The sequence below is a fragment of the Piliocolobus tephrosceles genome, chromosome Y, assembly GCF_002776525.5.
Source record: "Piliocolobus tephrosceles isolate RC106 chromosome Y, ASM277652v3, whole genome shotgun sequence".
Lineage (NCBI taxonomy): Eukaryota > Metazoa > Chordata > Mammalia > Primates > Cercopithecidae > Piliocolobus > Piliocolobus tephrosceles.
In genome coordinates this window covers 20634071-20647063 of record NC_045456.1, presented here as the reverse complement: position 1 = coordinate 20647063, position 12993 = coordinate 20634071, and the positions used below count along the sequence as shown (strand labels likewise).

At 44.2% G+C, this 12993-nt stretch overlaps 1 protein-coding gene across 1 annotated transcript in view; it reads right to left on the bottom strand.

Annotated features, from left to right (window-relative positions):
• Positions 1–12993, bottom strand: part of PRKX (protein kinase X-linked) — a 94880-nt gene that overhangs the window by 26459 nt on the left and 55428 nt on the right. The window contains exon 6 of the mRNA XM_026449581.1: positions 5049–5168. Within this exon, the coding sequence (XP_026305366.1) occupies positions 5049–5168 (120 nt within the window). The remainder of the gene's footprint in view (positions 1–5048; positions 5169–12993) is intronic.

Sequence of the window (12993 nt, the reverse complement as noted above, 5' to 3'; positions counted from 1 at the left end):
AGAAGGGAAGACAAAGGAAGGGAGAAGGGAAGACAAAGGAAGGGAGACGGGAAGGGAAGGGAGGAAGGAGAGAGAGAGCGGGAGGGAGGGAGAGAGGAAGGAAGGAGAGAGGAAGGGAGGAAAAGAAAAGAAAAGAAGGGAGGAAGGAAGCCAGCCTTTGGGCAGGGGGACAGGTCAGGCTTCCTGGCATGTTTAAAAAGCAGTGGGAAGACGAGGGGCCAGGCTGTTGTCTAAGGGGGGTGGACAACCCACAGACAGACCATCTCAGAACCTCGTAGCTTCCGATTCTGCTCCAGTCATCCAGGAAGCAACAAGCGGGCTCCCAGGGAAGAGGGGCATAGCTGGTGGGCGTGTGGACAGGATGCCTGCAACTGCTTCCAGGAAAATGTACTGCAGGCGGGAGGGATGCAGGAGACAGTAAGAAGGCTCGGGGTGGTCCAGGCAAGCTGAGGCTGGCCAGAGCTGGGGAAGAGCACAGCAATGCCTGGGAGAGTTGGGGTCAGCGAAGCTGGTTAACTCTCAAAACACCCACCCATGTGAAAAGACACAGGGCTGCTGAGAAATTGAAAAAACAATATTCACCCAGAAATAGACTCTAGAAAAAAAGAAAATAAAAATAGGCCTACTGTGAATCAATAGCTCCCTGCCTCATGAAATGCACAGGTCAGCAGACTGGGCTCTGATTGGGAGACGGTTATTCATTTAATTATTCATTTTCTTTTTTTTTTTTTTTTTTTTTTTTTTGAGATGGAGTCTCACCTCTGTTGCCCAGGCTGGAGTACGGTGGTGTGATCTTGGCTCACTGCAACCTCCCTGCCTCCCAGGTTCAAGTGATTCTCGTGCCTCAGACTCCCGAGTAGCTGGGATTACAGGCACCATGTCCGGCTTTTTTTTGTATGTGTAGTAGAGATGGGGTTTCACCGTGTTGGCCAGGCTGGTCTCCAACTCCTGACCTCAGGTGATCCGCCCACCTAGGCCTCCCAAAGTGTTGGGATTACAGGCGTGAGCCATGGTGCCTGGCCTAATTATTCATTTTCAATTAGCCTAATGATTTATTACATTATAATTAGGTTATTTTCTATTCTATTGTATTCTAATATATTTAAATATTCCAATATGTTATAACCTATTAACAATTCTCATAACTTTATATAATAATTCTAATACAGTCATTCTAATGACTGGGGGGGTAATATTCTATTCTTTTTAAATTTATTTTTATAAATTTTTAACTTCAACATACCTTGAAACCAATACTGTTTTAATTATTTTCTAATAATTATATGCTGTATTCTAACAATATTATGTTCTAATAGTATATTGTATTCTAAGAATAGTCTACTCTATCCTATAATCAATAAAATTTGGGGCACATGAACCTCACTCTATTTTAAACTATTAGACTACAGGATACAACAATCCTCAGGCAACACTGCCCTCGTGTGGTCAGTGTTATCACTGAAGGAAAATGTGCTTTTCCTCGGCTGGATGCTGATCAATATGCTAAGTGATTTTTACAACCTTTTGAGTTTGCCTGTGACATAATGGGCTAGAGTGCATATTGAGAAGTTTAGTTCTATACGATTTGTAGGCATGTCTCAGCAAAGAGTAATGGAAAATTCAAAAGACCAACAGGCAGGTAGGTAGGTAGATTATTGATAGACGAAAGGTAGAGCTAGATGGATAGGTAGGTAGGTAGATGATTGATAAATAGATAGATATATAGAAAAGCAGATAGATGAATAGGTAGACAGATGATTGATAGATGAATAGGTAGGTAGGTAAACAGTTACACAGAAAGACAGATGATAAATAGATGGATAGGCAGATAAATAGGAAGCAGATGGATAGATTGGTACATGAATGACAGATAGGTGATAGGTAAATACATAGATAACAGGTAGGTAGACAGATAAAAAGATTGTAGAGATAAAGAGACGGAGAGAGAGAGATGGATATATAAATATATAAATGACAACTTAGATGACAGATAACGATAAATGGATAAACACATACATATCTACATAATAGGTAGCAGACCACAGAGATACACAGGGATAGGTGCGTGGGTGAGTGTAGGGAAAAAATAGGTTAGCCTGTTACTGTGTTATTATAGATAGAAGTAAGTTTAAGAGACTCCATTCGGCTCTATATTTGAGATGCTGTTAATCTGTGACTCTACCCCCAATCTTGTCCTTGCTAGAAACATTGCTGTGCTAATTAAAGTTGAAAGGATTCTGGGCTGTAAGGAATGTGCTTTGTTAGGCAAATGTTTAAAGCCTGCTTGTGGTTGAAGGTCAGTACCATTCCTTTAAATCTCAGTAAAAGAAAAACATCTGTCTCCTGCCCGATCCTGGGAAAATGGAACATCTTACTGCTAATTTACTCCCTTATCTTTTTGGCAATAAATACTGAGGGAACTCAGAGACCAGTGCCAGTGTGGGTCCTCTGAAAGCACAGCACTGGCCCCCTGGGGCCCCGCTTTTCTCTCTCTATACTTTGTCTCTGTGTCTTTATTTCTTTTCTCAAGTCTCTCGTTTCCACCTAGCGAGAAGCACCCACAGGTGTGGAGGGGCAGGCCACCCCTTCAGGTGAGTGGATGAATGGATGGATGGATGGATGGATGGATGGATGGATGGATGAAGGGGTGGGGGGTGGGTGGATGGATGAAGGGATGAAGGGGTGGGTGGATGGATGAAGGCATGGGTGGGTGGATGGATGGATGAAGGGGTGGGTGGATGGATGGATGAAGGGGTGGGGGGGTAGGTGGGTGGATGGATGGAAAAGTATATAAAGATAGATAAATAGACAGATGGGTAGATGGATGGATAATAACAACATACATGGATAGGCAGACAATGAAATACAGGTGTTTGTGGGTTCCACTCTCCTCCTGTGGCATCTCAGGCTCCGGTTTTGTGGTGGAGTTCTTTGGCAGTGCTTGTTCAACATCATTCTGATCCCTAAGCTAGTGTGGGAATTAATGGATTCACTTTCTCGATGACCCCTGTCTGCTCCCCAAACAGAAGTCAGTGACTGCCTGGATGTCCTAAGGTGGATGTTAGAATGTCACACGCTCCACACCCCCAGGAACAAGCTGGGTCTGGGTGCTCCCCGCCAACAGGATCTGGCTTAGACACGCCTTCCCAGCAGGAGAATGCCTCTCTCCCTTCCCTCCTTTGTTTCCAACTGAAAGGGAAAGTTTCCCAGTAAAAACATCTAGTCTTTACCCCCTGCAGGGAATCAGAGAGATGTGAGCGAGGATCCGGCTTTTGCGACAATAGAAGGCACTCAGAGGATACAACAGAAGGCACTCAGAGGATACACTGGTGTCTGTCTTTGAGACTCAGGGGCAAGTAGAAAAAAGAAGGAAACAGGAAAAGAGAGAATATAGAAGGCAGAGTGTCGACTGTGGCAAAGCACGGCAGAGGATCCCCCAACCGGTGTTCTGGGCCCTCGTCGGCTGGGCCTCCTCTCGTCTTCATCCCAGAGAGAAGAGCCTTTCTTGCAGAGCCACACAGTGCAAGAGTTCCTCGGCACACACGTAGCTCACTCCTTCCTACAGGTTCCTTCCTGGAAAAGTGCCACGCTACTGAGTCGTCTTAGGGAATTAATAGACATGCCGGGTACTAACAACGGAACGAGGATGACGCCCACGTCCTGGGTTTCCAAGAGTTGCATGCTTCCTTTGCGTCTCTGGTCAAGTCATAGTGGAGTTGTCTCAGGCATATGCTAGACTTGAACACGCAATCATGCTGACATCCCAACAAATGACCGACCTCTCTGTTATGTGGTGGCAGGGAGGATGGCACCTCCCCTGACTTCCAAATGTCACCCAACACAGGGATCACAGGCGCTGGAACCAGGGCAACTCCATCTTGAACAGGGGCCAGGTAAAATGAGGCTGAGACCTACTGGGCTGCATTCTCAGACGGTTAAGGCATGCTAAGTCACAGGACGAGATAGGAGGTCGGCACACAAAGACCCTGCTGATAAAACAGGCTGCTACTAAGCTGGCCAAATCCCTCCAAAATCAAGATGGCGGCAACAGTGACCCCTGATTGTCCTCACGGCTCACTATACATTAATTATAATGCATTAGGTACTAAAAGACACTCCAGCCAGCGCCATGACAGTTTACAAATGCCACGACAATGTCAGCACGTTACCCTATAAGCTCTAAAAAGGGGAGTAACTCCTCAGCTACAGGACTTGCCCACCCCTTTCCAGGAAAACTCATGAAAAACTCACCCCCTGTTTAGCATATAGTCAAAAAATAACCATCAAAATAGCCAACCAGCAGCCCTCGGGGCTGCTCTGCCTAAGGAGTAACCACACTTTTATTCTTTTACTTTCTTAATAAACTTGCTTTCACTTTATGGACTTTACCCGAATTCTTTCTAGCGAGAGATCCAAGAACCCTGTGTTGGGGTCTGGGTCGGCAGCCCTTTCCTGCACCACAGGTGTGCAGTTTTGGGAAAGAACATATTCTCACCTTCCTCGCCGGCTGCTCATGCAGAAACCACTCAATTGTATTTGGCTGATTGACCTTGACCCAACCTGTGCCCTCCTCAGCTCTGCAGGTTACTTCGGCAAGGGTCTGTGCAGAAGATTCATTTTTAATTTAATTTCTAAATTCTTTTTGAGACTAATTAAACACAGAAATGATAAGGGGGAAAAGAGTACAGCAAGCAGTTCAATCTGTAGCTAACTGTAAAAACCAACTGAGATAACTCACTACCTTCAGAGCAGCCCAGAACGTTCATTTTATATTTAAGGAAGATACGGAGATTTCAGTATAAAAATCTCAATGGCATGCACGGGTGGTTCCTTCACAAGTTTAGGTTTTTGCGTCTTATTCAAACAAGCTCAACTGCTAATTCCCGCTGCCGACCCCAGCAGGGCAGCAGACGTGTGTGCAGCCGCACTGCGGGTTTGTGATACTCACGTCCCGTTTTCACGGTTACAGAAATGCCGAGGGGATGAATGGGTGGGGGAAGGCGGTGCTGGCCTGTAACATGAAGATTCTCTACAGAGACTCCACTTACCCCGAGAGCATCTCGAATATCAGGATGCCGAGGGCCCACCAGTCCACAGCCCTGCCGTGGCCCTTGCTCTGAATGACTTCCGGGGCCAGGTACTCGGGTGTTCCACAGAGGGTCCAAGTCCTACATGGGCGACAGAGACAGACCCCCACAAAACTCAGTGGTGCTTGGCTAATGCAGTCACCTTAGAAGCTCTGATTGTTACAATAACTTAGCTGAGTAAACCCACGCTCCCTTTACCCTCCTGTGCACACCTTTACTGTGGAAAGACAGTCACATTGTTTTTGCTGATTCCTTGCCATAGTAACATTTCTTAACTGGCTTGGAAACTAAGAATTGGTTTTATCATCCTTGCTACTGTTGCTGGTACTGTTACCACTGTTACTCAGAAGCAGAAAAAAGAAAAAAAAAAAACCTCAGTTTTTTTGAGTTATTTATACCGGTCTTAGTATAAATCATAAAGAATAAAACTAATTAATTAAAGGGAAAAGAACGAGATCATGTCCTCTGCGCAGCGTGGATGGAGGTAGAGAGGCCATTCTCCTAAGTGGACGCACATGTTCTCACTTATACGTGGGAGCTAAACACTGGGTATACACAGACACGGAAAGGGGGAGACACAGACACGGAAAGAGGGAGACACAGACACCCGGCCGCTGGAAGGTGAAGGACAGGAGGATGAGGATGGAGAATCTACCTGTCACGTACGATGCTTATTACGTGGGTGACAAAATAATCGGTACCCAAAGTGGCATACAGTTTACCCACGTAACAAACCTGCACATGTACCCCTGAACGTAAAAGTTTTCAAAATAAATAAATAAATAAAATTAAGTAAAAAAGAAAATCCTTTATCCCCCCCCCCCCCCCCAAAAAAAAGTGGCAGTGAAAAAGAATAATTCAAGAACTCACTTAGGCCAGGCATGGTGGTTCACACCTATAATCCCAGCACTTTGAGAAGCCAAGGTGGGCAGATCACTTGAGCCAGGAGTTCAAAACCAGCCTGACCAACATGGTGAACTCCATCTCTACTAAAAATACAAAACGAGCCAGGCGTGGTGATGTGTGCCTATAGTCCCAGCTACTCGGGAAGCTGAGGCAGGACAAATGTTTGAACCCAGGAGGCGGAGGTTGCAGTGAGCCGAGAATGTGCCACTGCACTCTGCACTCCAGCCTAGGCGACACAGCGAGACTGTCTCTCAAAAAAGAAACAAAAAAAAGGTGCAAGAGCAGAGTCTATACTGTAACGGAGACTGGATGGTTTGCAAAGTTTACGTACGTTCTCTTCGGCTCTTTACACCCCCACCCCCACCCCACCAAAAAAGTTTTCTTGCCCCCTGGAAACCAGTGTAAAGAGAAAAATACACTTCCTCCCCTGCATGCCATTTTCCTTTAAAAGTGCCTGCTTTGTGCTCCAAAAGCAAAGTGGTGGCCTCAAGCAGTAAGCCTGTACTTCTTCCCCTAAGAAAGCTCTGGAATAAAAAATCACTTTCCTTATACCGGACCTCGCTCTTGCTAATTGCACTCTGCAAACGGCGAGCGGCTGAACCTGCATTTTGGTTACAGAAGCATCTGCTAAACAAAGTCAGGGAAAGATAACAAGGACCGCAGCAGAAGCTGGAAGACTCATGGGCTGGAAAGGAGCTGAGCATCAGTAATCCCAGAGAGGGGGCCGTGTCTGGGCCACACTCCATTGGCGTTCTACTGCTGGGTAGAATGTCGCTTCGGGCTTTCGGCAATTCAGACCCATAGCACACCTCCAAGCCACATCCACCCTTCCTGCCAAGTGCTGCCTTGGTATGTGGAGCCTGTCTGTAGACAGTCAGGAAGAAGAACACCTTCGGAGGGAAAAAATATATAGATGCTTTGCAAAAGACCCTTCCCTCCCACCAGTCAAATCAATAAAAGAAGAAACTCTTATTTTGTAAGTTGAATGTAAAGAGAACAAAAAACAAGTTCCACAGAGTCTGGTAATGTCCATGTTTATCCACTCTCAAGTTCTTTGCACAATGTATCAAGCATGTGTAAAGCCTATTTTATACCCAGCACATGTTGCCTGAGTCCGCCCTGTTTGCAGTGGTGCGGGCATGTATCTTGGCTTCAGCTCCTCAGCTTCCTGCTTGCAGGAACCCACCCAAAATGTTGTTACTGTTCTCTCTCCCTCCCTTCCCCACCACACCACTGTACCCCACCTCTTTCCAGACAACAGACTTTTCCACATTAATCTGTAAGCCCTCGGGATAACAACAAACTGGCTGCCATCCAAATTTCAAATTCTGTCAGCCATCCAATAAAAGTACCACAAGGTCAGGCATGGTAGTTTACAACTGTAATCCAAGTACTCTGGAAGGTTGAGGCAGGAGGATTGCCTGAGGCTAGGAGTTTCAGACCAGCTTGGGCAACAGAGCAAGACCACTCCTTTACAAAAAAAAAAAAAAGCCAGGTGTGTTGAAGTGCGCCTGTAGTCTCAGCTAGTCAGGAGGCTGAGATGGGAGGATCACTTGAGCCCAGGGGTTCAAGGCTGCAGGCAGCATGATAGTGCCACCGTACCCCAGCCTGGGCAACAGAGCAAGACACTGTCTCAAAAAAAAAAAAAAAAATACTACAGGATCTAGCAGATGTAAGTCAGGAAACCAGGAAAGAAGACAAGGAGAGAAACTGAGTTCTCTTCCCACGGAAGAATGTGGAAGGGACTTACTCTCTATCTGCAGGTTAGATCTAACTATGGAACAGAGATCACCATGTGGTCCTGTTAAGTGCTTCTCACTCATTAGAATTAAGTCTACAAATGGAAAGTACAATGCACACTATTTGAGAAACATGCTCTCCCCTGCCCTGCCCAGCAGTTGAATCAATTCCAAGTACACCCCGGCTGCTTCGACGCACGACACTTCTGTCATTCTGCAAGACGAGTGACTTGTTGGCCTGCTAGTTTTGTATTTCCACCTTGCTAGCCCATCCAAAGTGGCCTGAAAGTAGCTAAAAGCCTAGATCTTAGCTGATATGAAGCCCAGGTAGAGGCCACAGGTCATGCTACAGGCATTAGCTGCAACTTCTCCACTTACCTTTTGAAAGATGAGACTCTTTTTGGCTCTGTGTTAGGGTAAGGACACACACCTAAGGCTGTATAAGTTTCCAGGTTCTAACTTGCCTCAGAAGACTTTGGGCCCATTAGAGTTACTGCTTCCTGCAAAAACCCCAATGCCTCACTAGATGTACAAAGAGACATACGCTGCTATGGAGAGGCGTCGACTGCATGAATATGAGATGACACAGTCTGAGTGTTACGTCGACACCCTCTGGTCTGGGCAGTGAATTATCCACTTTCCTGTTCCTGTCTCCTTTTGCTCACCTGTCTTTTGGGTAGAAGGAAGGTGACACCTGCTGTTCTGTTTTCTCACTGTTCTTAGTTTCACTATGGCCAGGGGGAGGGGAGGGAGGAGGCCGCGTTAACGAAGCAGAAACAGAGCTAAGGATAGGATTCTCTGTCAAGTATAGATATCCAATGACTCCTGTGTTCTTAATGCCCACGCCTTCCACCACACCTGCACTGGTTGAACTGTGCACCCCCCAAAGTCCTAAACCCCAGTATTTGTGAGTGGGACCTCATGTGCAAACAGGATCTTTGTAGCTGCAGTCAAGTTAAGAAGAGATCATCCTGGCTTAGGATGGGGCATAATTGCTTAACAGGTACAGGTTCTCTTTTGGGATGACAAAATGCTCTGGAACTAGAGAGAGGTGATGGTTGCACGACACGGTAAATGCAATAGATGCCACTGAATTGTGCACGGCAAGGTGGTTCAAATGGGCTGGCTACAGTGGCTCATGCCTGTAATCTCAACGCTTTGGGAGGACAAGGTGGGAGTATCACTTGAGCCTCAGGGTTCCAGACCAGCCTAGGCAACATAGCAAGACCCTATCTGTACAAAAATATTTAAAAATTAGCCAGGCATCGTGGCTCACACCTCTAGTCTCAGGCACTCAGGAGGCTGAGAGAGGAGGATTGCTTCAGCCTACGAGTTGGAAACTACAGTGAGCCGTGATCACACCACTGCACTCCAGCTTGGCTGACAGAGAAAGACCCTGTTCTGAAACATAAAAAATGTTAATAAAGATGGTTACGATGGTACATTTTAAGCGTATTTTACCACAGTAAAAAGAGAAAAATAGGTCGGGCACGGTGGTTCATGCCTGTAATCCTAACACTTTGGGAGGCCGAGGCAAGTGGATCACAAGGTCAGGAGTTCAAGACCAGCCTGGCCAAGATGGTGAAACCCCGTCTCTACTAAAAACTACAAAACTTAGCTGGGCACGGTGGCAGGCACCTGTAATCCCAGCTACTCAGGAGGTTGGGGCAGGAGAATCGCTTGAACCTGGGTGGCAGAGGTTGCAGTGAGCCGAGATCGCGCCACTGCACTCCAGCCTGGGCAACAGAGTGAGACTCTGTCTCAAAAAAAAAAAAAAAATTGAGAGAGAAATGGATGACATCTTCAAGCTGAGTTTCAGTCCAGTCCCTCTTACGTCCTAGCAGGTGGTGTCACCAGCCTCACCTTCTGTCTCTCCTCATGGTTTTATGACATGGTGAGCATGTCACTCAGCTGACAGGGGCACGGTGGGGCTCAGGAGGAAGGACAGCTGATGAGAGCTTTTACACTTGATTACAGATACACATGCATTTTTTTCCTTTTTATCAGAAAAGTATGAGCTAGTGTTTTGTCTGAGTTTGGTAATGCAGGAAATAGATATCAGCTCAGTACTCATAGTGAAAATACTACATTGCATTTTCTTATAGGATCTTGCAATGAAGAAGCAGGGTGTGGGGTTTTTCATAAAAACGGAAGATTTTGTCATTTTTTTTTTATGGGGACACAGTCACAGTTCCTAGAACTGTCTGATGGGAACAAACAGTTGAGAACTTCAGGCCCGTGCAGGGAGAAGGTGCGTGTCTGCGAGCACGGGACAGCTTCTGACGGCCAGCCCAGGTGCCGGGAGGGGTTTCCTCCACGACAGTGGCTCCCAGACACCACTGACCAGCAGGGAGAAGGGTGCCTCCGCCAACGTCGACACAGTAATACCCACCTCCTAGTATGAACTACAGCAAAATTCAAGGGAAAGTAGCAACACCGACTGCAAATAGACTCGATGTCTCAGGCCCTCCTTGGCTTCCGTCAAATACTCAAAGTCAGACACTAAGGGAAAACGTCTCAAGTAACTAGAAAGATTTTTCCGGTGTACGAAATATATATAAAACAATTATGTATTTATCAATGTATATGTTTAAATTTGAACTTATAATCTAAACAGTAAATGTGTAACAGATACTAATATATAAATTTAAATTTTAAAAATAAATATATATTTATAAAATTATACATAAAACTATGGATAATAATGTATAATTATAGCTACATATAATTTTCTAAATATACTTATATCATAATTTATGAGCATATATAATTATTTGGTAGTCATGTTTATAACTATAAAATTAAATATGTAATATTAAATATAAAATTGTATCCGTTTATTCTATATTTAATTGTATTAAATGATTTATTTTTTAAATATAATTATTTTAATCAAAAATTACATATTTATTTAATATATAATTATAATCTGAATATATGATTAAATTAATATATACATACGTTATGTTACATTAGTAATAGAGATAAATATATTTAAATATATAAATTTAATGTAGGATATATTATGTGCAATTAAATATTATAATTATATAGTTATTTATAATTATATACATAATTATGATTGTATATGTATAATTTTCAATTGTAAAATACACATAGCATAGAATTTTCCATTTTAAGCATTTTTAATTGTATAGTTCAGTGGTGGGAAGTCCGTCGACCTTGGTGTTCAACCTTCCCCACCATCCACTGCTGAACTTCTTCATCATTCCAAACAGAAACCCCGTCCTCATTAAACGTCATCTCGCCCTACCCTGCACCTCCCCAGCCCCTGGCACCCACCATTCTATTTTCTGTCCCTATAATTTGAAAGAATCTAGGGCCCTCCTACAAGTAGAATCACACAATACGAGACCTTTTTGGTCTGGCTTATTTCATCCAGTATCGTGTTTTCAAGGTTTATCAACATGTACAATGTGTCCGAATTATACTCCTTTTCATGGCCAATAATATTCCACTGCACAGACAGAGCTCCTGGCCAATTTTAACCAGTTTACCAAGCAAATGGCCTGGCTCAGGGGTGGGCAAATATTTTCTGTAAAGAGCCAGATGGCAAATATTTTAGGCTTTGTGAATCACAAGGTCTCTGTTACAAATATCCAACTCCGGTACTGTAGCTCAAAAGCCCCCAAGATGTGACTGTGTTCCAATAAAACTTTATTAACAGACACACAGGGGGCTGGATTTAACCTACGCAAGGCTAATGTTTTTGTTTTTGATGTTTTGTAGAGATGAGGTCTTGCTATGTTACCCAGGCTGGGCTTTTTAAAAAAAAAAGTTTTGTCAGATGTGATAACGCCACTGAAGTTCTTTTTTAAAGGGAGTTATCTGTTAGAGATAGGATAAAGTACACCTGCTTTAAAATAACTTAAGAAACAAATGGGTGAAGAGAAAAAAAACACAAAGTGGCAAAGCTTTGATAACAATCGAAGCTGGGTGATGGGGCCATACGGTTTCAACGTGAACTACTCTCCCTACTCCTGTGTGTGTGTGTGTGTGTGTGTGTGAGAGAAAGGGGTAAGTAGTAATTTTGAAAGACTAGGTTCAATATTACCCCTATAAGGCTAGAAATAAAAATCCAGAGGACAGTAATCAATGTAACATCTGGATTTAAAATGCTACAACAGAAGAACTAGGACAGAGCTGTTGCGTCCGGCATGGTGGCTCACGGCTACTGTCCTGGCACTGTGGGAGGCCGAGGCGGGAGGACTGCTTGAGGCCAGGAGTTCAAGACTATCCTGGCCAATATAGTGAGACCCTGTCTCAAAAGAAACACAAAAAAACAAAAACTGTCACAGAGAAATAAAAAAACACCAAAAACAAACAAACAAAAAAGAGCTGTTGCAAAGAAAGAATACCATCTGTTATGGTTTAAAGACAGATGTACAAAGGTCGAACATCTTTAATCCAAATCTGACATCCCAAATGCTCCAAAAGGCAATACTTTTCCAGCACCGACATGAGGCTCACAGCTCAAAGGAAATGCTCACTGGAGCATCCTGGATTTCAGATTTTCGAATTAGAGATGCTCACAGGTAAGTGTGATTCAAATATTCCACAATCTGAAAAAAATCTAAAATCCAAAACAATTCCGGTCTGAAGCATTTCAGGTAAGGGATGCTTGTGTTATGCATTTGAATTATAAAATCAAATTAAACACATCAGTATTTTATTTTGAGCATTTCATAAAACCAGAAATAATTCTAGTTTGCCACCAAATCTTTTAGGGGAGCTGTCTAGATAACATAAAGTGTGTGTGCAAAATATTTAAAATACAAACGTAATATTGCTGTTAGAAAACAAGAGCCTGGTGAATGCAAGTCACAAAAGAAAACCATCTGAACATACTGACAACCTAGGAAAGTCAGAAATCAAGTCACCAAGAGCAGTGGTTTAAAATAAGTAGGATAGGCCGGGCGCGGTGGCTCAAGCCTGTAATCCCAGCACTTTGGGAGGCCGAGACGGGCGGATCACGAGGTCAGGAGATCGAGACCATCCTGGCTAACACGGTGAAACCCTGTCTCTACTAAAAAAATACAAAAAACGAGCCGGGCGAGGTGGCGGGCGCCTGTAGTCCCAGCTACTCCGGAGGCTGAGGCCGGAGAATGGCGTAAACCCGGGAGGCGGAGCTTGCAGTGAGCTGAGAGCCGGCCACTGTACTCCAGCCTGGGCGACAGAGCGAGACTCCGTCTCAAAAAAAAAAAAAAATAAATAAAAAAAATAAAATAAAATAAAATAAG